Source organism: Jaculus jaculus, chromosome 9 (genome assembly GCF_020740685.1).
Source record: "Jaculus jaculus isolate mJacJac1 chromosome 9, mJacJac1.mat.Y.cur, whole genome shotgun sequence".
Classification (NCBI taxonomy): domain Eukaryota; kingdom Metazoa; phylum Chordata; class Mammalia; order Rodentia; family Dipodidae; genus Jaculus; species Jaculus jaculus.
This window is the reverse complement of record NC_059110.1, coordinates 116,976,953-116,999,845: the sequence shown is the minus strand read 5'-3', so window position 1 is coordinate 116,999,845 and position 22,893 is coordinate 116,976,953. Positions and strand designations below refer to the sequence as shown.

The 22,893-nt window shown below is 52.2% G+C and overlaps 2 protein-coding genes across 14 annotated transcripts in view; one reads left to right on the top strand and one right to left on the bottom strand.

The window, feature by feature from the left end:
* The first annotated feature begins 5,587 nt into the window (after positions 1-5,587).
* On the top strand, positions 5,588-10,162 carry G6pc3 (glucose-6-phosphatase catalytic subunit 3). 2 transcript variants are annotated; one of them, XM_004655288.2, is made up of 6 exons: positions 5,643-5,998; positions 8,045-8,151; positions 8,554-8,644; positions 8,815-8,933; positions 9,142-9,283; positions 9,511-10,162. In XM_004655288.2, exons 1-6 carry the CDS (start codon positions 5,781-5,783, stop codon positions 9,872-9,874), a joined length of 1,041 nt encoding a protein of 346 aa, XP_004655345.1. In that variant the 5' UTR covers positions 5,643-5,780; the 3' UTR covers positions 9,875-10,162. The 2 variants fall into 2 exon arrangements, with proteins under 2 accessions (XP_045014673.1, XP_004655345.1); XM_045158738.1 differs by lacking the exon at positions 8,815-8,933 and having other exon boundaries at positions 5,588-5,998; positions 9,511-9,675.
* Positions 10,163-10,533: 371 nt separating this feature from the next.
* Hdac5 (histone deacetylase 5) overlaps positions 10,534-22,893 on the bottom strand; it is a 41,569-nt gene continuing 29,209 nt past the window's right edge. For 6 of the 12 annotated variants that reach the window (XM_045158047.1, XM_045158054.1, XM_045158050.1 and 3 more), the window contains 21 exons: positions 22,582-22,712; positions 22,280-22,426; positions 22,080-22,192; positions 21,665-21,796; positions 21,245-21,467; positions 19,119-19,327; positions 18,652-18,930; positions 17,792-17,957; positions 16,990-17,123; positions 16,563-16,683; positions 16,128-16,177; positions 15,859-15,966; positions 15,415-15,470; positions 15,228-15,315; positions 13,888-14,007; positions 13,535-13,632; positions 13,262-13,380; positions 12,684-12,817; positions 12,332-12,416; positions 12,034-12,199; positions 10,534-11,979 (listed from right to left, as the gene is read on the bottom strand). In XM_045158047.1, coding sequence (XP_045013982.1) covers positions 11,733-11,979; positions 12,034-12,199; positions 12,332-12,416; positions 12,684-12,817; positions 13,262-13,380; positions 13,535-13,632; positions 13,888-14,007; positions 15,228-15,315; positions 15,415-15,470; positions 15,859-15,966; positions 16,128-16,177; positions 16,563-16,683; positions 16,990-17,123; positions 17,792-17,957; positions 18,652-18,930; positions 19,119-19,327; positions 21,245-21,467; positions 21,665-21,796; positions 22,080-22,192; positions 22,280-22,426; positions 22,582-22,712 — 2,926 coding nt within the window. In that variant the 3' untranslated portion in view covers positions 10,534-11,732. Of the gene's footprint in view, positions 11,980-12,029; positions 12,200-12,331; positions 12,417-12,683; positions 12,818-13,261; positions 13,381-13,534; positions 13,633-13,887; positions 14,008-15,227; positions 15,316-15,414; positions 15,471-15,858; positions 15,967-16,127; positions 16,178-16,562; positions 16,684-16,989; positions 17,124-17,791; positions 17,958-18,651; positions 18,931-19,118; positions 19,328-21,244; positions 21,468-21,664; positions 21,797-22,079; positions 22,193-22,279; positions 22,427-22,581; positions 22,713-22,893 lie in introns of those variants that run through there. The other 6 variants (XM_004655291.2, XM_045158053.1, XM_004655292.2 and 3 more) reach the window with 4 other exon arrangements.

Genomic DNA, 22,893 nt, shown 5'->3' with positions numbered 1-22,893 from the left:
AAAAAGGGGAGTCTGAATACAGTAAAGTGTGAGCGCAGCTGCTTCCGCTTTGTTAAACGCATGTGGGGCCCATTTAGAAATTAAGGATATGCTGGGCGTGGTGGCGCCTTTAATCCCAGCACTTGGGAGGCAGAGGAAGGAGGATCGCTGGGAGTTCGAGGCCACCCTGAGACTACATAGTGAGTTCCAGGTCAGCCTGAGCTACAGGGAGACCCTACCTCGAAAAGCCAAAAACAAACAACAACAACAAAAAACAACCCACCAAAAACATAAAGCTATAAAACAAAAAAATCGAGGCAGAGATAGAAGGATCACTGACAGTTCGAGACCACCCTGAGACTACAGAGTGAATTCCAGGTTGGCCTGGGCTAGATAAGGATAAAAACCTATAAGGAACGAGATAAGGAAAGAGAAGGGAACTGTAGTTTCCCTTCTGTGCACACCTTGCACAAAAGAGTTTAATGCATGGACTCTAAAATAGCATATATTGTCAACGTTTGGATACGAGAAATCAAAGTACTATAAGGAACTTAAGATGATTATAGTTAATTGCAAATTGCTTGTGTAAAGAACACTGGCTATAGAATTAGAATGCGATAAACTAGCCAGGTGTGGTGACTTACGCCTTTAGTCCCCAGCACTTGGGAGGCAGAGGAGGATCGCCAGAGTTCAAGGCCACCTGAGACTACTTAGTGAATTCTAGGTCAACCTGACTAAATCAAGACCCTACCTCGGGAAAAAAAAAAAAAAAAGACTAGAATCTGAAGTGTACAAGTGTCATTTACATTAATGTGACCTAGAGAAAAGTAGCACACCTGATCATGTGTTGTCCTTGGGATCAAGATATAACTCATTGATCATCCAACAATTTAAGGTAGGGAACTAAGAATTAATGACCTCATTTAACAGGTGAAGAAACTTAAGTCTTAGATTAAATTTGTCAAGGATCACACAACTGGCATGACTCTGGTCAGCCTAATTCCAAATGAAAGTGCTATTTACTATCATCCTATATTAAATAACACCTGCTATTGGGCATGGTGGGGCACATTTTTCATCCCAGCACTTGGGGGGCAGAGGTAAGAGGATCACCATGAGTTCAAGGCCATCCTGAGACTACATAGTGAATTCCAGGTCAGCCTGAGCTACAGCAAGACCCTAACTTGAAAAGAAACAAACAAAGAAATATGGGAACCTCCTGTAGGGGAAACAGGTTGACCTTTCTTTAGTCCAGAGAGAGGCAAAGAGCCAGCTTTGGCACTACTGAGCCTGAACAAAGTTCAAAAGGGTTCCCTAGCCTTGTAGCAGGAAAAGGCTTCCTGGTGTTAGAAGTATTGATGCAATCACTGTAAAAGTAATCAAAATTCTGCTCCCATATACTTAAACCATTTTTTTCCAGAACAGTTTCATGCCTCTAACTCTTGTTTTGTTCCCAATAACAAGTCATACTTAACTTCACATTGTTTTTTTTTCAAGGTTGTGTCTCACTCCATCCCAGGCTGACTTTGAACTCACTTTGTAGTCTCAGGTTGGCCTCAAATGAACTCACAGTGATCCTCCTACTTCAGCCTCAGGAGTGCTGGGATTAAAGGTGTATACTATTATGCCCAGTTTGTAACTCCATGTTTATGAGGGAGATTGAACCCAGGGTCTTGGCACCACAGCTATGGCCACAGCTTGACCTGACTTTATACAAGACATTCTAATTACAGTATTCTCCCCTTTTCCACTAATGCATGCCTGAAACTCTGAATAGTATTAATCCCATTATACAGACTATGCTTTTTTCTATACATACATAACTATGAAAAAGCTTAATTTATAAATTAGACCCTATAAGAGGTTAACAACTATTAATAAAAGTAGAACAAGGTCTGGAGAGATGGCTTAGCAGCTAAGGCATTTGCCTGCAAAGCTAAAGGACCACAGTTCAAGTACCCAAAACCCACATAAACCAGATGCACAAGGTGGTGCATGCGTCTGGAGTTTGCTGTAGCTGGAGGCCCTGGTACTCCCATTTTCTCTCAAATAAATAAATAAATAATTTTTTTAAAGAACAATGGAGTAGGGTGTTGTGGTGCACACCTTTAATCCCAGCACTTGGGAAGCAGAGGTAGGGGGGATGGGTGTGAGTTCGAGGCCACCCTGAGACTACATAGTAAATTCCAGGTCAGCCTGCACCACAGTGAGACCCTATCTGGGGGGGGGTGGGGCCTGCACCACAGTGAGTCCCTATCTGGGGAGGGGGGGCGGGGCATGGGACAGAAAAAGAAAGAGATAGGGAGAGAATGGGCATGTCAGGGCCTCCAGCCACTGCAAACAAACTCTAGATGCATAGCACCCCCTTGTGCATCTGGCTTACATGGGTCCTGGTGATTTGAACCAGGATCCTTTGGCTTTGCAGGCAAATGCCTTAACCATTAAGCCATCTCTCCAGCCTTATCACCTTTTCTCTAAATGGCTCCTCTGGCACTTTCAGCCATTATTAAATAAAATAAGAATTACTTGAACCTGGTATGGTGGTACTCGCCTTTAATCCCAGCACTTAGTCCCAGCACTCTGAAGGCAGAGGTAGGATTGCTGTGAGTAGGAGGTCACCCTGACTGCATAGTGAATTCCAGGTCAGTCTGGGCCTGAATGAGACCTTACAATGAAAAACCAAAACGCAATAATATTGCTGGGTATGGCCACCCATGTCTATAACCACAACCTTGTCAGTCTCAGGGGGAGGCAAACAGTGACAGACCAAAGAAACCCAGGGTCTCACTGACCAAAAAGAGCAGCTTCTAGCTGAGAAAGAGGTCTATCTCAAGAAAGCTCTCCTCTGAGGCCAGATGTGGTAGAGCACGCCTTTAATCCCAGCACTCAGGAGGCAGAGGTAGGTGGATTGCTGTGAGTTCAAGGCCGTCCTAAGACTACATAGTGAATTCCAGGTCAATCAGCCTGGGCTACAGTGAGACCCTACCACAAACAAAAAAGAGAGAAAAGAGAGAGAGAGAGGAAGAGGAAACAAAGGATTCAGTGGAGGGGGAATTTAGGAAGGGGAAAGGGGAACTTGGAGAGGGTATTATGATCATGATATATTGTCTATACTTATGAAAGCTAGCAATAAAAAGTTTTAAAAAGCCAGGTGTGGTGGCACACGCCTTTAATCTCAGCACCTGGGAGGCAGAGGTAGGAGGATTACTGTTTAAAGTTCTAGGCCGCCATGAGACTACATACTGAATTCCGGTAAGCCTGGGCTAGAGTGAAATCCTACCACAGGAAAAACAAATAAACAAACAAAAAACCGCAAGGGCTGGAAATATGCCTTAGTGGTTAAGGCACTTGCCTGCAAAGCCAAAGGATCCAGGACCCACGTAAGCCAGATTCACAAAGTGGCATATGCATCTGGATTATTTTTTTTTTCAGAGGTAGGGTCTCACTCTAGCCCAGGCTGACCTGGAATTCACTATGGAGTCTAAGGGTGGCCTCGAACTCACGGTGATACTCCTACCTCTGCCTCCCAAGTGCTGGGATTAAAGGCGTGCACCACCACGCCCAGCTGTTTTGTTTTGTTTTCGAGGAAGAGTGCTGGGATTAAAAGCATGAGCCAACACACCTGGCTGAATTTCTTAAAAAAAAGAGAGCTGGAGCTTAGCAGTTAAGGTGCTTGTCTGCAGAGGCAAAGGACACAGGTTCAATTCCCCCAGTACCCACATAAAGCCAGATGCACAAGGTGGTGCATGTGTCTGGGTTTGTTTGTAGTGGCTGAAGATCTTGGCATGCCCATTCTCTCTCTCTCTCTCTCCCTCTCAAAAAATAAATGAATAAACTATTTAAAAAAATAAAAGTTAAGGGCTGGAGAGATGGCTTAGCGTTTAAGCGCTTGCCTGTGAAGCCAAAGGACCCCCGTTCGAGGCTTGGTTCCCCAGGTCCCACGTTAGCCAGATGCACAAGGGGGCGCACGCGTCTGGAGTTCGTTTGCAGAGGCTGGAAGCCCTGGCGCGCCCATTCTCTCTCTCTCCCTCTATCTGTCTTTCTCTCTGTGTCTGTCGCTCTCAAATAAATAAATAAAAAATTAAAAAAAAAAAAAAAAGAGAGAGGTTGGGGGCTAGGGATATGGTTTAGGGATTAAAGGTGCTTGATTGCAAAACCTAAGGGACTGGGTTCAATTCCCCCAGTACCCACGTATAGACATGCAAAACAGTGGAACATGTATCTGGAGTTCATTTACAATGTCAAGAGGCTCTGATATATTCATTTTCTCTCCCTCTCTTTCTCCTTACAAACTAACAATATATACAAATTTATTTATTTTTTTATTATTATTTTTTAATATTTATTTATCTGAGAGAGAAGAGATAGAGAATGAGCATCTAGCCACTACAAAGCTCCAGGGCCTGTAGCCACTGCAAAGGAACTCCAGACACCTGCACCACCTTGTGCACCTGGCTTATGTGGGTACTGGGGAATCACAAACCTAGGTCCTTTGTCTTCGCCAGCAAGCCTTAACCACTAAGCCATTTCTCCAGTCTTTTTTTTTTTGAGGTAGGGTGTCGCTGTAGCCCAGGCTAACCTGTTCTTCCAACAGCTTTTTTAAAAAAAAAAAAAGTTCATTACTGGGTGTGGTGGTGCACGCCTTTAATCACAGCACTCGGGAGGCAGAGGTACAAGGTGACTCAAGGTTACCCTGAGACTACAAAGTGTATTCTTGGTCAGCCTGGTTAGTGTTAGACCCTCCTCGAAAAAGTAAACTAAAATAAATACAAAGGCTAAGCCGGACGTAGTAGCGCACGCCTTTAATTCCAGCACTCGAGAGGCAGAGATAGGAGGATCGGTGTGAGTTCGAGGCCCCCCTGAGACTACATAGTGAATTCCAGTCAGCCTGAGCTAGAGACCCTACCACAAAAAACCAAAAACAACAAAAATTAGCAAATTCTCACATATAGCATATTCACATGTGAGAAATTTTTTGTTTTTGTTTTTCAAGGTAGGGTTTCGCTCTTGCCCAGGCTGACCTGGAATTCACTATGTAGTCTCAGGGTGGCCTTGAACTCACAGCAAACCTCCTACCCCTGCCTCCCCAGAGCTGGGATTAAAGGCGTGCGTCACCACGCCTGGCTGAGATTTTTTTTTTTTTTTTTTTAGGGAAGACCTCTCAAAATTACGAGGCCTGTCTTTCAGCCTGTAGATCAATAAAGGATTGAGCAGGGGTGGTAAGCGTAACAAATCAGGCGAGTATGCAAATACAGGTTTCCCCTTGAACTCCCTGCAGGGGATGGCCATAGCTTTCCCTCCAAAAGATCTAGATTTGGGGGTTAAGTAGCGACGCTGGAGAAGTCGCATCTAGAAAGTACCCTGGCCCTGGTGATTACACCTTTCCCTGCGTCGCAGCAGGCCAGGAACACGGGACGAACCTGCCGGCCCGCGGGTTCATCGGCCCCCTTGACCCGGAACAGCAGCGGGTTTCTCCGCTACGCCGGCAGCCCACGTGCAGGCAACAGCAGCCACGTGGGGCCCTAAGGAAACGCCTTCGAAAAGGTTTGTCCCCTTCGCTGCCCAGTAGAAAGGAAGGCCAGAGCGGAGCGCCGGAGGAAACAATTCCCACCACCCGCCCACCCCGCGCTTGCCCGGACTTCGGGGGCGGGCGGTGGGCGGAGCCTTTCTTCGACCCCTGGCGGGAAGGGCGGGGTCTGGGTCTGAAGGAGGATGGGTTTAGGAAGGCGTCGGGTAGCGGGGACTCCTCGGCTTCTTCTCTAGAGCCAAGCTTGGCGGGCTCTCTCGGTCCCTGGGCGGCCATGGAGTCCACACTGGGCGCGGGCATCGCGATGGCCGCAGCGTTGCAGAACCAGCTGCCCTGGCTAGAGAACGTGTGGCTCTGGGTCACCTTTCTTGGCGATCCCAAGAGCCTCTTTGTGTTCTACTTCCCCGCGGCCTACTATATCTCTCGCCGTGTGGGCATCTCGGTGCTCTGGATCAGCTTCATCACTGAGTGGCTCAACCTCGTCTTCAAGTGGTGAGACAGCGAAGCCTTTGGGCATCCTGCTCCCCCACCCCCGAGGGCCCTGATCTCCCGCAGTAGGGGTCCAGTGTCGATCCCACCCCTATCCTGAAGCTCCTGATTTTCCCCTTAGAGCATCTTTGCATTCAGACCTTAGACTAAACATCCTCAGACTGACCGGATCAGAGAAATCGCCTAAGGGGCGTCTGTCTCACCTGTCAATACACCCATCTCCACCTCAGACCTATTGATTTAGAAAGTCCAGATTTCCTCGTAGGAGACTCAACGGCATTTTAACAAGGATGGTGATTTAAGTGGCAGAAAGCCATACTTCTCAACTCATCTTTTTTTTTTTTTTTTTTTTGAGGTAGGGTCTCCTTGTAGCCCACACTGACCGGAAATTCATTCTGTGGTCTCAGGGTGGCCTCAAACTCATGAGGATCCTCTTACAGTAAAGGTGTGCGCCACCACTTCTCAGCTCAGGTCTTCATTCATTACTCCTTTGCTTGCCATAATTGTTAAGATGCAAGCTTGGGGCTAAGCATAACACTATCTGCCTTGAAAATTAAGGTGTGGTTCTTGATCCATGCTCAAAAAAAGCAAAGGCAAGTGCTTAAAAGCTTGCTGGTAATGCAGACTCAGGCTCCAGGCCAGAACTCTGGGCTCAGAGTCTGCGTTTTCAAAAGGACCCCCATCCCCAGTGCCTAGTGTGGTGGCCCTCGCCTTTAATCCCAACACAAGGGAGGCAGAAAGAAGTAGGAGGAGCTATATGAGTCAAGGCCAGCCTGAGACTACAGAGAGAATTCCAGGTCAGTGTGGGCTACAGTGAGAGCCTACCTTTAAAAAAAATTGTGTGTGTGTGTATATATGTATATGTATATATGTATACATATATATATATGTTCTCCAGTTATTGGATAATTTATGCTCCCAGTGAAATTTTAAAAGCTCCGCCTTGCAAAGTATACTTTCTCTTCCTCCCCCTTCAGTCATTTTCACACTGAAATTTAAGAGGCCAGGAACCCTACATAAGTAGTGGGTGGAGGCCCTGTTTTGTGTTGTTTTTTATTTTTTTCCCCTGCCTTTTGGATTTGGAAGGGAGTCCTTAGAGGTATAGCTTTAGCTCCCTCCACCTCAGCCTCTGTTGTCAGGGACCCCAACCTGGGAGAAGAAAGGGAAATGTATCAGAGACACTGACTTGGGCTGGAGTGGCTTGCTGAAAAACAAACTAAGAGTGAGTGCCCTTCCCTTTTACTGTTCTATACAAGAGTCTCATCCTTACTGTAAACCTAAAAGCAATTGTCTAGTCATTTCCTTCTTGCCTAATAACTCTGCTCTGTGCTCTCTACTGCCTTGGAGTCTCTGAGCCTCCTTGCCAGAGGTCAGACACTCCCTTAGTGGAGTTCCTAATGCTCAATATCCTTCCAAGTGACAAAGTCCTCATTTCCCTTTTATTTTATTTATTTATTTTTTGGTTTTTCGAGGTAGGGTCTCACTCTGGCCCAGGCTGACCTGGAATTAACTATGTAGCCTCAGGGTGGCCTCGAACTCACGGTGATCCTCCTACCTCTGCCTCCCTAGTGCTGGGATTAAAGGCGTGCGCCACAACGCCCAGCTTGAATCCCCCTTTTTTTTTTTTTTTTTTTTTGAGGTAGGGTCTCACTCTGTAGTCCCAGGCTGGCCTTGAACTCACGATGATCCTCCTCTCTCTGCCTCCTTGAGTGCTGGGATTAAAACCAGGGCCTCTTGCCACTTTGTGTATCTGGTTTTACATGGGTACTGGGGAATCGAATCCTGGTTGTCAGACTTTGCAAGCAAATGCCTTTAACCACTGAGCCACCTCCCTAGCTCCATGTCACTTAAAAAAAAAATAGTGTGCTTTTTTCATGTTCCAAAGTAGAAAATAATGGCAAAGTAATGGCCAGAATCAGATTCCCTTTCTGAATCTACCGCTCAGGACCTCTAGAGTCCCCCCAGGAGTCCTTCCACTGTCCTTCTGCTTTCTCCATCCCCTCCAGTAGTGTGTGTGTGTCATAAGGTCTTGCATCTGCTCTCTTCCAGGTTTCTGTTTGGAGACAGGCCCTTCTGGTGGGTGCATGAGTCTGGGTACTACAGCCAGGCTCCAGTTAAGGTTCACCAGTTCCCTTCTTCTTGTGAAACCGGTCCAGGTGGGAAAAGCCCCAACCTCTTCTCGTTCCCCATTTGGTTAGGGTCAGAACATTTCAGAGCACTTGTCAGCTAGGGTGGCCCAAACAGAGGCCCAACCTCTCGGGTTACTGGTCCTGAAAACAAAGGAACCCAGAAGCCCAGGTTGAGTTGCAGGACAGCACCCAGACCATGTGCCACCTGCTTGCCTCATACAGAGACAGGGCAAGGCAGAAGCCTAAAAGCAGTGGCCTTGAGAATGAGTAGAAAAGGCCCAAGGCCAAAAGGAATGATTGCCCAGGGCTGGGGAAAGCTGTCTTTTCAGCCAGGGGAAGGCAGCTGTGTCTGTGTGGAGGGGTCACCAGAGGTATGTGTGAGTTATACTTCCATTCTCTCTCACCATGAACTTATGGATTCCCTGGCAGGGAGCCCTTCTGGTCACTGCATGATCACAGGAGCAGCCCTGTGGCCCATTATGACGGCCCTCTCTGCCCAGGTGGCCACTCGGACCCGCAGGTAAGCCCTTGGCACTGCCTACCAATAGAAGCAGGAGCGATGGTGTTCTGGAACCCACAGCATGACAGTCTGGTAGCCTTGGGGTGTTGGCTGAAACTCTGAAGTACTTCAGGTTTAAGGAAGCAAAGCTGTGCTGAACATCCCTTGAGCCATTTCTCTCTTTTTTCTAGCCGCTGGGTAAGGGTGATTCCTAGCCTGGCTTACTGCACCTTCCTATTGGCAGTCGGCTTATCCCGGGTCTTCCTCTTAGCACATTTCCCTCACCAGGTGTTGGGCGGCCTAGTAACTGGTGAGCAACTGGGGCAACATGGTGGGCCAAAAGGGTGCCTTTGGCAGTGGGAGAACCAGTCTCGGAACTTCCCAGCTTTCCCAGTTTCAGTAGAACTCACCCTCAAGCCCTCCTTTTGTTTTGGTTTATTTTCTTGCCAAGCTGCACTGACAGGGTGGTAGGTCATTTCCCCAAACCTCTTGAAGCTGCTATTGTCTCACTCCCCTAGGTGCAGTCTTGGGTTGGCTGATGACCCCTCGGGTGCCCATGGAGCGGGAGCTCAGCTTCTATGGGTTGACTGCCTTGGTCCTAATGCTGGGTGCCAGCCTCATCTACTGGACTCTGTTTACGCTGGGCTTGGATCTTTCCTGGTAAGCCCTGCTTTGGCACCTGGGCAGCTGAGGCCTGTCCTGTGCTACATGCATGGAGCTGGTGGATCTCTGGTTGGTTGTGGCTAAAGAGCGTACATTATTTGTTCCTAAATAGAGATGATCCTGGGGCCACAGTCCATGAGACTGGACCCCCAAGGGCAAGAGGGTAAGAGCCAGCTGCCCTCTGGGTTTCAGTCTGTCCTGGCAAGGTCTTTCCTTTTCCATAGGTCCATCAACCTGGCCTCCAAGTGGTGTGAGCGGCCAGAGTGGGTGCACATGGATAGCCGGCCCTTTGCCTCGCTGAGCCGTGACTCAGGAGCAGCCCTAGGTCTGGGCATTGCTCTGCACTCTCCTTGCTATGCCCAGTTCCGACGGGCACATCTGGGAAATGGTCAGAAGATAGTCTGCTTTGTGCTCGCCATGGGACTGCTGGGCTCCCTGGACTGGGTGGGCCACCCCCCTCAGATCAGCCTCTTCTACATCTTCAACTTCCTCAAGTACACCCTCTGGCCATGCCTGGTCCTGGCTCTTGTGCCCTGGGTGGTGCATACATTCAGTGCCCAGGAAGTGCCACCCATCCGCTCTTCCTGAGCTCTCTGCCTTCTGTTACTTTCCCTCCCTCAAAGGCAACACTCCATGACCACACTTCAGGAGGCAGCCCTGGCCCCTCCCAGTAGGCCCTGTTCACACTGAATTTTATCTCTCTCATACCCTCGTACCCTCGTTTTAGCTCCCTTTAAAGAAGGACCTGCTCCCAGGGAGGGTAAGCCTCCGGCCTTTTCCCCAGGTCCCAAAGAGAAAAACAGCAGCAAGATCCAGGGGTTCCTGTTACACGGTTAAGAGTGACTCAGGAGGGCTCCAATAAAGCTCTTGAGAGTTCTGGATTCTTTTTTTTTAGGCAATGCACACATCTGCACTGACCTGGCCTATACATGTGCCAAGAGGCCCCATTGGGACAATAGGAACAGGCTGCAGATTCAGCAAAGACCTCTGAAACCTTGCCCCACCCTCCATCGCCTCCAAGGCCACAGGAAGACTCTCTTGAAATGTGATTACATTCTGTAGAAGCCCTGCTTTCCCCAACAGGGCAGTGATCTCCCACCCAGGCTTCTGATTTCTCAAATTGGCTTACACACCTAGGCTGAAGAAAAGGCAGGTTTTTTTTTTTTTTCCTTTTCTTTTTGCTAGGAAGGAAGATGAGAACCTCTATTCCATTTAGGAACCCAGAGAGCAGAGACATAGCCCCAGAAGGCACTGACACAAACAAGTTTATTTACACAAGGACACACAGTGTAACGGGATACAAAATACTTAACTAAAATCCCTATCTAGAGAAACAAAGCAGGAGTGGGTTTACATGAGAACCAGAGCCACAGGGAGAGAAAGGGTAAGGGACTCAGAGCTCAGGTTCAGCGCAGAGGCCTGGCATACTGCTCCTAGCCCCGTCCCCATCCCCAGGAGGATCTAGAACACAACACACAATTAATTATACAATGAACCAACAGTGGTGGGACTCCTGCCCCCTCCCCTAGTTCCCTCAACCCTGCTCAGGCCCCCAGCAGAATAATAAATATGTAAACAGATTAGTGGGCCCTGGGGATGTGGGGAGAGAAAGTGTGTGGTATTGGGGAGGAAGAGTTGGCCCCCTAGGAGCCACTTCCCATCTTTGGTTTCCTACAGGCTGAACCACATTTCCTAGAAGCCTAAACAGCCAAGGACACCCCCAGGCCCCTCCTGGTCTTGGGTGGTCTCTTAGGCTAGCGACCAGCAAAGGGAGCTCAGGAGAAAGGGAAGCTCTGCCCAAGGGCCAGCTTCTGGGCCCTGTCTGTTCTAGAACCATTTATCTCACTGTCCCCAAGCTTCAAAGCAAAGAGCCCCAGGAGGGAGGTGAGTTCTGGTCCTGCTTGCAGCATGCTCATGGCTGGGGGAAATCCGGTCCTGAACGTCAAGGATTCTCAACAGCGTGGCGCTCCCCTGCATGTCAAGAGAATGAGGCGGAAATCCCACCTTCTTCTTCAGCTCCTCCTAGCCCCTCAGAACCCAGGAGCCCAACACTACTCCCACCCCCCTGTCACCTGGGCTGCTGGGAGTGTGAGGCAAGACCAGACCCACATCCTGGGCAGAAGCCTGTTGCAGGTGCTGAAGTCAGAGAGAGGGAGCTGCAGACTCGTGGGGAGGAGAGAGGCAGGGCAAGTGCAGCACTCTGCTCTGTGTCTTAGATCGTAGAGGACCCTCCTGAGGCTGGGGGGTGGGGGCGTGTGCAATTAAGGCATTCCCTGCAAGTCAGGTGAAGCCAAGGCACCAACTTAACTGTTCCTGCCTGACTCGGGTGCCCCAGCATTAAAGGGAACGATCTGGGGCACTGTCCAAGGTGGAAAAGGACAGAATACAGGGACGTGGGTATGGGATACAGTATGAAGGAGGGGTAGACAGGGCTCCCTGACCCCCTTCACAAGGAGCAGACTTCTAGGGCCATACGGCAGGGGGCCTGAGGCGACTTAAGAGGAGCAGGAGGGGCAAGGCTGAGAGACCCACACGGCACACGCTGTTGAATGTGTGACTTTTTGTTTTTAATAGAAAAAATAAACAAAATCACAATGATGAAGCCCAGAGGGATGGGGGCCAGGGTGTCACAGGGCAGGCTCCTGCTCCATGGGCTCCTCTGCCGGTCTGTGGGCACAAGCACAGGGAGGAAACTAAGTAGGGAACATCACCTTCAGCCAGGGCAGGCAGGAGGGAGATGAGCTTACCTGGGGGTGTGCTCTAGGGCAGAAGCAGCCTGGGCCTGCTCAGCCCCCACTGACAACAAGGCCATGGCGCTCACAGTCTCGGCCTCCTCGGTCTCACCTGCCTGGGCCTCCCGCAAAGAGCGGCCCAGACCAGTGGCAAACCTCTGCACACAGCTCCAGTGTTTGCCTGCACAAGAGGGACAGGCAGGGGTCAGGGAAGGTGATCAGCCCCAAGTTACCCCACCAAGACCTGATGCCCCCACAAGCCCCGGCCCCTTAGCAGGCTGAGGTCTGAGCCCCTCCACCTGTCCCCACACACCCTGGATCTCGATGACTTTCTCTAATGTTGCCACTGCATTGACATTGGGCTTTTGCTGTAAGACTGCCTCATCCAAGGGCTGTAGCTGGCAAGAGAAAGAAGAAGGGGCTTAGGACAGGACAGGACAGGGGGGTGATGCCTAACTACCTCTGTTCAACTAGACACACCTGTGGTGAGCAAGCAGCGTCTTTCAGGAGGAACCCCTACTCCGGAAGCCCTCCCTGGCCAACCACACTCAGGAACCAGTCAAGCCTTCCCCAGGGGCCCTTGGTGCTGCCTGACTTGTGGAGGTGGACGCCCCTGCTGACCCACAGCCCCACTTGCTGTCTCACCTCTCTCCCCCCATCCTCACCTCCACGCTGAGTAGAGCTGAGACACAGGCCTCAGAGGCATCACAGATGGCGGTCAAGTCATGGCCTCCCTCCAGGGCCAGCACCACCCGGCCCCCCGCCAGTGTCATCAGCTGCCTGGTCAAGTGGCCAAAACCTTTGCACAGGGGTGAAATGGTAAATTGTATCAATTCAAGAGAGAGAAAGAAAAGTAAACAAGTGGGACAAACAGCACAGAGTACAGTGGCAGACTGAAGCATAAACACATCCATAATAAAGCAGAATGCCAGGGACTAAAGGCTATGAAGACAAAATAAAATGGAGTTCCAAGCATAAGCTGCCACAGAAGGAACATCTCTGGAAGGGGAGGGACCAGCAAGTCCTGTCCCCGTGGATCTGGTGGCAGACACATTATCTGCTTCCCCAATTCCATCTGCTGGCCCCCAAGGTAAGGACTGCTGAGAAAGAGGGCTGGAACTAGTGAGCTGACTCCAAGTCTGTGACTTCACCCTGTTCTCCTCCCCACGACACAGTCTGCTTCCGGCCCCACATGCCTCACTCACTGCTCCAGACCCTCCCTCAAAACCCCCAGCAGGCTCACATCTGGCGGTGACAGAATAGCCACCCAGTGGAGACAGATGTCCTTCAACAGCATCAAACCCAGCAGAGACTAGGACCACGTCGGGGGAGAACTCGTGGGCAATGGGCATCACCACTGTCCTGCAAAGGGATGGCCCAAGCTGACACCAGCAGGGGGCCAGGCTGAGCCTCGCCACACTCTGCTGTCCACTCGGGTGCGGCACCCCACGATGAGCGCCTGCTGCCCCTCCTCAACTCATGCCCCACCCGTCCCTTGGCCCTTCTCAGTTCCCACCTGAAGGCTGTCAGGTACTCCACATCGCCAATAGGGGGGTCCACACCTCCTGTCCATGCCACATTTACATTGTACCCTATGCCTGGCCCTCCACCAACCTGGTACAGGGTGGGAAAGGGGTTACTCTCACTGCCTGGTTATCCCAGACATTGCCCCACCCTCACCCTCACCTCCAAGGCCTCACTCCACTGACCTCTGCTCTGCCCGATGGGCAGTCAGACCTGTGAAGTCCTCCCACTAGGAGCCCTCAGACGCCCCAGGGACCAGCACCACGCATGGGCTTCTGTGGCTTCCTGCCGGGCCCCAGCCTGCTACCTCCCGGAAGAGCCCGCACGGAGGCCCAGGAGCTGTACCTCTTCAGGAGCCCCAGAGCCCGGAAAGAAGTTGCCATTGTCATAACGATGCAGGGAGATGTAGAGCACAGAGGGGTCATTGTAGAATGCTTGCTGGGTGCCATTGCCATGATGAATGTCCTGGCCAGGAGAGGTGGGAGGCGGCTTTGGATAAACAACCTGAACTCTGATCTAAAGGTCAAAATGTCACCTGTCCCTCACCCCTCCACACACACACAGTGAACTCTAGGGACGAGCCCTCCACTGGCTCTAGAGCATCCACTCCATCCAACCTCCCCTCCACTTTTCTAACTTGGATCTGTGCATCTGAGATGTGACACTTAATCCAGGCTCTACAGAGCCAAGGGTGGAGAATTCCCTGCAGAGCCCACTCCGTGCTAAGGCATTTCACACAGGCAACTAAATTCTGAAGAAGGATCCAATTACATAGTTTTGTTTGTTCGTTTGTTTGTTTCTTTGAAACAGTCTCACTATGTAACTGGCCTTGATGTCTTGTTCTTCTTGCCTTGACCCCCAGAGAGTTAGGATTAACATGTTGTACCGTGGTGCCTAGCTACATTAGATTTTTAAACTGAAATTGGGTTCTGAAGATTTCACTTCTGAGAGATGGCCAAGCCCAGTGCGTGGTGCACGCCCTTCTCTCCACCACTAGGGCAGCAACTGAGGAGTGTCCACAGCAGCAGCAGCTCAGCATCCTGGCTCAGTCACCCAACAGTGCCTTGACTTACAGAAACGGTGCCTGCTTCTCACTGTTGGGGTTGCTACGAGGAGGCACTAGTCAGACTCCTGGCACACAGCAGCCCCCAAAGGGGAGGGCAGGGAGGAAAATGGCTGCTTCTTTTTCTTTTCTTTTTTTTTTTTTTGGTTTTGGTTTTCTGAGGTAGGGTTTCACTCTAGCCCAGGCTGACCTGGAATTCACTATGTAGTCTCAGGGTGGCCTTGAACTCACGGCAATCCTCCTACCTCTGCCTCCTGGGTGCTGGATTAAAGGCGTGCACTAATTACCACGCCCGGCTGACAGTGGTTTCTTATAGAGTAGTGGTGGCTCACCAGTCCCTACTGCTCAAGTCATCCCTTGGATTCCCGAGTCTGCTAGGGGAAGACACGGTCGGGAAGGGTTAAAGTCCTCTGGTGTACCCTGGGGAGGGGAGCCTACTGGGAAGAAAGGACCCCACTGATACTTCAGCAAGAGGAGCATAAGGCTAACTGGTCATGAGTATGTGAGATAAAGGAGTGAGCCCTTGTGCTACCCAGAGGCTCACTAGGGTTCCTGGAGGTGGGTACACTTCCTAAAGACCACCTGTGGCCCACCCTGCCAGGCCCCACAACCCACTGCCTACCCAGTCCACGATGAGGACCTTGCCCACGTTCAACTTCTGCTGCAGGAGTTTGGCTGTGATGGCTACAGAATTGAAGAAGCAGAACCCCCTGGGGGGAGAGCAGTGGTCAGCATTGGGAAGTGAACTTCCAGCAAAGCACAGGAAAGGCTGAAGACATGCCTAGGGGCAGGGACAGGGTGACACTCACATGGCCGTGGACTCCTCAGCATGATGTCCTGGGGGCCGGATGATGGCAAATCCATTCTGAAGAGGTGCAGGAAGAGGGACAGTCAGGTGGCCAGGGACGGAGTGAGTCAGGAAAGAGAAAAGCAGTCGGGAAAGGATGGGAACACAGAGATGCATCTACATTCAATGTTCTGCGAAGCATGCCAAACACGGGCTTCCCAGGCAGCCAGATACTGTCTCTGCCTTCCCGATACCCACGAGAGCACCAGGCATTGCTGCCTATTTGCCAGCCCCACATGCCCCTCTATCTGTGGCTGTCCCAGGAGCTTCCCTCCCCCTTGGCACCTAAGAGTTATGGTGGCAGAGAGGAAAGCCGAACTGAGGGGAAGCTAAGCCCAATGCCACATCTTCCCTCCTGAGGACAGAGAATCCAGCCAAGGAGTGTAGAGGCCAAACGCTCTCTCACCTTGAGCTCTCCGGCAGCCACCTTGAAGGCCAGCTCCACCAAGCAGCCCACAGCCATGCGCACAGCACTGGAGGAGTGCATCTCGTTCCACACGGTGTCGCTGTCCACCTGTGGGGGCACAAGAGTGGGCTTCAGTGTGCCCCCAGCAGTGGGAGGGGAGGAGTGGGGAAGGACACTGGACTGAGGGCCAGCAGCCATGGTGGGCAGGAAGGGGAGGGCTGGAGCTGGGAGGACCACTACCCATTCCAACTGGCACATGTCCAACTCACCCCAATGCCCCCGCAAGGCAGCATGGCATACATCTTCTGGCTGATGGGGCCTGCAGGGGAGAGGGACAGAGCCACTCTGGAAGGTGCCTCAACTGGAAGGGCTGCAGGGGAAGGGGGCTGTGCAGCTGGGGGCTGTCTGTTACAGGGGGATAAACTACCTCTGGAGGCAGATGGCGGGGACTCAATAGGCTGGGGAGAAGAACGAAGAACCCACCACCATTACATCCACCATCCTGCACTGAATGGCACCCTGAAGTGTGTTCAGGCTGCATCAGTGCTCCTGGCTGGTGCCCTCTGGGGGTGAAGTACGTAGCGCCTAAGCCACCTCTGCCCGGACCCACCAGGACTACTACCCCCGCCCCGCCCTAGCGGTTTCCCATCTAACTCCATCCCACCAGGAGACAGACACGGCAAAGCGCGTGCCTTGGAGCTCACCAAGCAGCTTCTTGCTGTCCAGCTTCTGCCGGTTGAGGGGGCTGGTCCCGTACAGCAGGGTGTGGCATTCCGAGTGTACCGTCTGGATCTCGTCCAGTGTGGCTTTGCGACCCCGGATCCGCTGTGAAGGGAGGAGAGGACAGAGAAAGGGGTGCCAGTGAAGGCTCAGCTCTTCTGAAGCCTATCACTCACAGAGCCAACCTTCAAATGAGCCAAAGGATTTGGAGTAACTGTCCTCGCCTCCAGGGGCCCTACTCTAGGACTCCCCAAGTCAGCTGAAGTCCATGAGGGCACCTGACCTCGGATGGACCCGAGGAAGTGTGGGGACTGACCGAGGCTGGGGCGTAAGAAAGGCTGCACTAGGAGAGGAGGCAAAGGTTCTGCATCCACGGACGACAGGACTAGAGAGAGGCGGGGGCTCCCTCACCTCACACTTGCTGAGCAGGCCAGTCTCCTGCAGCCGGGACCAGATGCTCTGGATGCGGCCAGCGTGCTCTGGGTGCACATGCGTGTTGCCACACATGCACTGGTGCTTCAGCATGAATGTGTCGTAGACCACACCTGGGTCACAGATCCTCTTGTCAGCCAAAATTACTCTGGGCCTGCCCTAACCCATCCCTACCACTAACACCTGCCCTTGGCCATCTTGGCCAACCCCTGCCGCTCCCCCCACAAACACCTGCCCTTGCCTCTCATGAAATTCCTCACTCAGACCCAACCTGGATGCTACTGGTGCCCATCTCTGCCCACTATGTCTCCTACACTGCCTCCATGACACAGCCTCTTCCCTCTATCCTGTCTGAATCTCTATCTTGGTCCCCCACTAGTAAGCTGGGACCATCCTCAGGGAAGTCTGTGCCCAGGGTTCCCACGTCAATGCCTCAGAGCCCAGGATGCAGTAATTTCATGGGGATGAGCCCTCTGGAAGAAGGAAAGAAAACTAAGGGGGCAGGACCTGAGAGAGACAGTGGGCTGTTTTCACTCAGGATTTGTGGTACAAAATTAGGTGCCTGGGTGCTTTTGGGGTTGGGAGGGACCGAGAAAACAATGCTGCCCCATGAATAGGGGTGGACTGTACACCCTCCTGACAGACACAGAAGGCTGCTGTCACTCCCATAAATAGCTGTGGGGCACAGGAAGAGATTAAGTCCCCCTTTCCCTGCTTGCAATGCTATACTCAGTCCCCTGGTGCATGGGGAAAGGATGGAACAGGTGGAGGTGGGGTTCACCTGTGGTGAAGAGGTGCTTGGTGGGCTGGTCTGGGGGACTCTTCATGCCCCCAGGAGCAGCAGGTGAGGATTGGGTGCGGCCCAGGGCCTGGTGAGGCACAGTGGCCAGGCTGAGGGGTGCCTGGTACACCTGCAGAGGCTGTAGCTGCTGGGCATCTGTGAACAGCTGGGAAGGAGTAAGAAGGGGCCTGGGTGAGGCTCAACCTGGATGGGAAGGCAGGGCCTTTGGAAGCTGCAGGAGCCCCCAATCCAGCCTTCTCTTCTATATCCTCCCTCCTCACCAACCTCCTCCCGCTTGCTCCCTCTATAGGGACAGAAGACACTCCAGCCGCGACATCTATCTCCTCGAAGATGGGGAGGGATGGAGGACGTGATGAGTCATTTGGAAGAGTAGCAGTGAGGTAAGAGGCTGACAGCAGCGGGGGTGGGATGGGGTGGGGGCGGGATGAGTCAGGCCCTGAGGGCTTGGGCTGTGTCCGCAATGAATGGAGCGAGCTAGGCGCAAGGCAGACTGTAGTAACAGTGGGGGCGTGTGTGTACACACACGCACATGCACGCAGAGACCAACGCACAACCAGCCGATGCAGGCACAAACGCAGATACACACGACTGCACACTCACAAGCTGAGAAGCGGGGGCAGTCACAGACAGGGGGACTAGAAGACAAGCGCAGCTCTGGGGCTGCACAGCAGTCCCCCCTTTTCCACTCCCTCTTGGCCTCCCCCCTTGCTCTTCAGAAAGCTGCTCCCATACAGCCTGGTAACTGCACCACTAGGGAGAGGGGCGGGCAAAGGTACAGGAAGGGAACCGGGAAGGACGAGGAGTGAGGGCCACAGGCTACAATCAGGTTGGTTGGGTACCTTTTTGTAACCCACACTGGACTCCTCCAAGTCAGGACCCTCCTCAGGGCCACTCTCGCCCTCCTCATCCTTGACCTGGATGCAGTCTTCCTCTTCCTCATCTTCATCCTCCTCCTCTTCTAGGTCTTCCTGGGTGCTCTCACTCTCCGTGGAGCCTTCCCTGGGCATGGTCAGGGCGCCTTCCCCTAGCAAGGCCTCCTGCTGTTCTGTCAGCTCCTCCTCTGTCTCCTCTGGGTGGGTGGTGGGCTGCCTCGGCAGCTCCCCTGTTTTGGTGAGAATCTGGGAGCAGAAGGTTGGAGGCTTGTCAGCTGGGAGGAACCTACCTGGCGTCCCTCTTGCAGGCAAACAAACAGTCCGCACAGAGCTGGTGTGTGAATTAGAAAGTGAGGAAGCGACTCCTCAGAGCACACCAGCAGCCCTAGGCTCAGCCCCCACCCCTTCCTGGCAGCCCAGATCTCTGGGATCACCTTGCCCAGCTGCTGCTGCTGCTTCTGCTTCTCCAGGAACTGCTGGTGTTGCTGTTGCATAACCAGCTGCTGCAGGGCCTGAGGACTCTGCGGCAGCGGGGAGGACTGCGTTCGGCTCAGGGGCCGATGCCTCGGGAGCTTGCCCACTGTTCGCATGCTGGTGGTCACACGTTCACCTGTCACCAATGGGGACTGCCCATGGAGGGGCACTATGGGCACGGGGGAAGGGAATAAGCATTGTTATCAGACACCAGGCACAACCCTCTTCCTGCATCATCACCATTTATTTTATTTTTATTGACAACTTCCATGATTGCAAACAATATGCCAAGGTAATTCCCCCCCCCACTTTCCCTTTTGAAATTCCACTCCATTATATCCCCGCCCCTTCTCAATCAGTCTCTCTGTTAGTTTGAAGTACCACCACTTATAATACTCAGGAAAAATCTTAGAGGGGATCTGAGGCACCCTGTCCTTAAGCCTGGGCCCCGTTCTCCCTCCTCCCTACACCTGAACAGTTAGGTCTGGACACTGCCTCCAGCAAGCGCACATGGTGGCTTTCCAAGGTAGCGTATCATTCTAGCACAGGCTGACCTGGAGTTCACTACACAGTCTCAGGTGGCCTTGAACTCACAGCCACCCTCCTACCTCTGCCTCTTGAGTGCTGGGATTAAAGGCGTGCGCCACCATGCCCAGCCAGCGTGCCTTTCTTCATATTACCATTCTTTCCCTTCTGTTTGCCCAACTGAGTGCACACATGGTCCTGGGCCCACCACATGTAGGAACAGTGACTAGTTCTCTCCAGCTGCAACAAAACCTCCCTGTCAGAAGACTCTGTAGATCCCACCAGGTTAAGCAGCCCTGGGCCAGAGTCACAAGTCTTTCCAACAGAACCCTTACAGATAGACGCCACCAGGTACATAAGGGCTGGTTACAGCTACCCAATGCCACTGCTACTGGTCATACGTGCCTAATGAGCACTAGAAACAGTCTTTCTAAATTGTCACATGCTACCACTGCAACAGACAAGAGATTCTGAACACTTAGCATGAGACAGAAAGTAAGCTGGGTACGGTGGTGCATGCTTTTAATCCCAGCACTCAGGAGGCTGAGGTAGGAGGACTGCTGTTAGTTCGAGGCCAGCCTGAGACTACACAGTAAATTCCAGGTAAGCCTGGGCTAGAGCAAGACCCTACCTCGGAAAACAAAACAAAACAAAACACAGTGAAATTCCTCATTGATAGCTCTATGACATGCTGAAGTGACAATATTCTGGATAAGGGTTAAGTAAATGTTATCAAATTAATTCCACCTGTTTAATGTGGCTACCAGAAATCCTTAAATCCAGTGTGTGGTTGGTTTATAGCTGGTCATAGTGACTCACATCTGTGAAACTAGAACTCTGGAGGATGAGGAAGAAGGACTGCCACAAGTTTGAAGCCAGCCTGAGATACATAATGAGTTTCAGGCCATCCTGAGTTACAATGTGAAATCTTTTTTTGTTTTTGTTTTTGTTTTTCAAGGTAGGGTCTTACTCTAGTCCAGGCTGACCTGGAATTCACTATGTAGTCTCAGGGTGGCCTCGAACTCACAGTGATCCTCCTACCTCTGCCTCCCAAGTGCTGGGATTAAAGGCGTGCGCCACCAAGCTTGGCTAGTGTAAAATCTTATCTCAAAAAAATAAAATAGCTGGGCGTGGTAACACACATTTTGAATCCCAGTCTCTGTCTTCTCAAAACCCTAAGGGAGATGAGATGGTCCTGCCAGAGCTGGTAGGAGGCAGGGGTAGGAGGATCACTGTGAGTTCCAAGCCAGCCTGGGCTAGAGCGAGACCCTACCTTAAAAAAAGAATAAATAAATAAAACCCCTCAAACTACACAGTGCATGATTCACAACATTGCTGCTGGGCTGCTCTGCTCTGGAGTGTGAACACTCAGTGATGACAGAGGTTCTGCTAAAGAACCTGGCATACCACAGACCATAGCTGTTGACATTTCCAGATTGTGGGAGAAGTCTGGGATGCTGCTGAAGGCAGGAGAATTTCCCTGACTGATATCCTGAATTGACTTGAGCCCCAGAGAGAGCCAACATGCCCCCCCACCCAGACACACCACCCATGTGCTCACCAGCAATGAGGGTGCTCTGTTGCCGGGCCTGCTCCAGTAGCAGCACATGCTGCAGCAGGGAGGCATGCCCGTGGGGGCTTGTGTCGCCCTCCAGTGCCACACCCAGCAGGCAGCCGGGGATGGAGGATGTGCTCATGAACTTGCCCGTCAGCGTGCCACCCTGCCGCAGGGACTGAAGGGCCTGCCTCTCGGCCTCCTGCTGTGTTGACAGCTTCGGGGAGGCCTGGTGAAGTGGAGGGATATGTGAGGTAAGACAGGGGGTTCTTAGTCCCGTTTCCTCCTCCCCCTCCGTTCTGCCAACAGGGACCCGCATTCCTCATGTGCCCTCTACCCACCCACCAGCTCTGGCAGGACCAGTTCATCTCCCTGAGGGTTTGGGAAGACAGAGACCCCCAGCTGAGGTGTGTGTCCTGTACTTACAGTGAGGTGCGAGTTGGTGACAGTGACCGTGGCCTGTAGCCCTAGGGAGATGTTGGGCAGAGAGGGAGACGTGTAGAGGCTGAACTGGTTGGGGGAGCTGTCCAGAGGGAGGGCCCGGTGCTGGGGGAGCATCTGGGAAGGAGTTGGAAGAGACAGGCATGAGCTGGGCAAAGGGGAGATGGCAGAGGAAGGCAAGCCTAAGCTGAGGCCAAGGGCTAGGAATGAAGGCCCCTCCCCCACCCTTAGCCCCAATTTGAGGTATCTGAGAGATCAGCCAATCTCCCTTCAAGGCAACACAGGCAAAGACCCTCCAGGCGGGCAAAGAGGTCTCAGCTGGGTACTGACAGCCAGACAAGAAGCTAGACTTTGGGGGCTCTGTGCCCCATAACCCCCAGCCTCAGCCCCAGCCCTGTACCTCGGTGGGGATGTTGGGGACTGAGCCAGTAAAGCCGTTCTCAGCAATGGTGCTGTGGGAGCTGTTGGGAGAGCTGGGGCCGGAGCCAGGTGCACTGTTACACACGGACGACACTATAGGAGAAGTGGCTGTCATCTAGGCGTGCTCTGCACCACCCATACTCCCAGACCCTTAGAACAGGACACGAGAGGAGGCCTTACCCCCAGGCCCAGCGCCTGTGATTTCAACTGCTCTCTTCTTAAAGGTGCTAATAACAGTGCCATCCTTTCGGCGCAGAAGGGGACTGCTTCTCCGCTCTGCCACCTTCTGTTTTAGCCTTGACCGTACTTTTAAGTTTGGTTCAGAGGCTAGAAAGAAGGTGGCTGGGCTCAGATTCATATACACAATTGCAGTCCAGGCCACCACACTCCGGGTGACTTGCAGCAGCAGCACTGCCCCTTGTACATTCCCACCTCTACCCCACGAGCCATATTCCCAGAGGCCAGGCTGGGGACTCACGTACCTGTTTTGCGGAGGGGGAAGTCATCACGGCTGTCATACGGCCCAAGCAAAGGCAGTTTATAGGAGGGAGGCGTCCCAGGAGGGCCGCTTTGGGGAGGGGAACTCTGGTCCAAAGAAGCATGGTGGGCTCCCCTGAGGATGGAGTGGAAGCAGACCTAAATTACCACCCAGCCACCATTATCTGTCACCTCACAAGCTACAGTTCTTTTTGGATTTTGCTTAAAAAAAAAAAAAAAAAATCAGGGTCTTATGCATGCTAGGCTGACCTCAAACTTGCTATGGAGTTGAGGATGGCTTTCAACTCCATATCCTC

Bases quoted from the DNA above. Each gene is read 5' to 3' on its own strand.
- G6pc3 (XM_004655288.2), top strand. From the start codon at position 5,781: ATGGAGTCCACACTGGGCGCGGGCATCGCGATGGCCGCAGCGTTGCAG. The intron at 5,999-8,044 runs GTGAGACAGCGA...GCTCTCTTCCAG, and splicing joins CTCAACCTCGTCTTCAAGTG to GTTTCTGTTTGGAGACAGGC. The intron at 8,934-9,141 runs GTGAGCAACTGG...TCACTCCCCTAG, and splicing joins GTTGGGCGGCCTAGTAACTG to GTGCAGTCTTGGGTTGGCTG.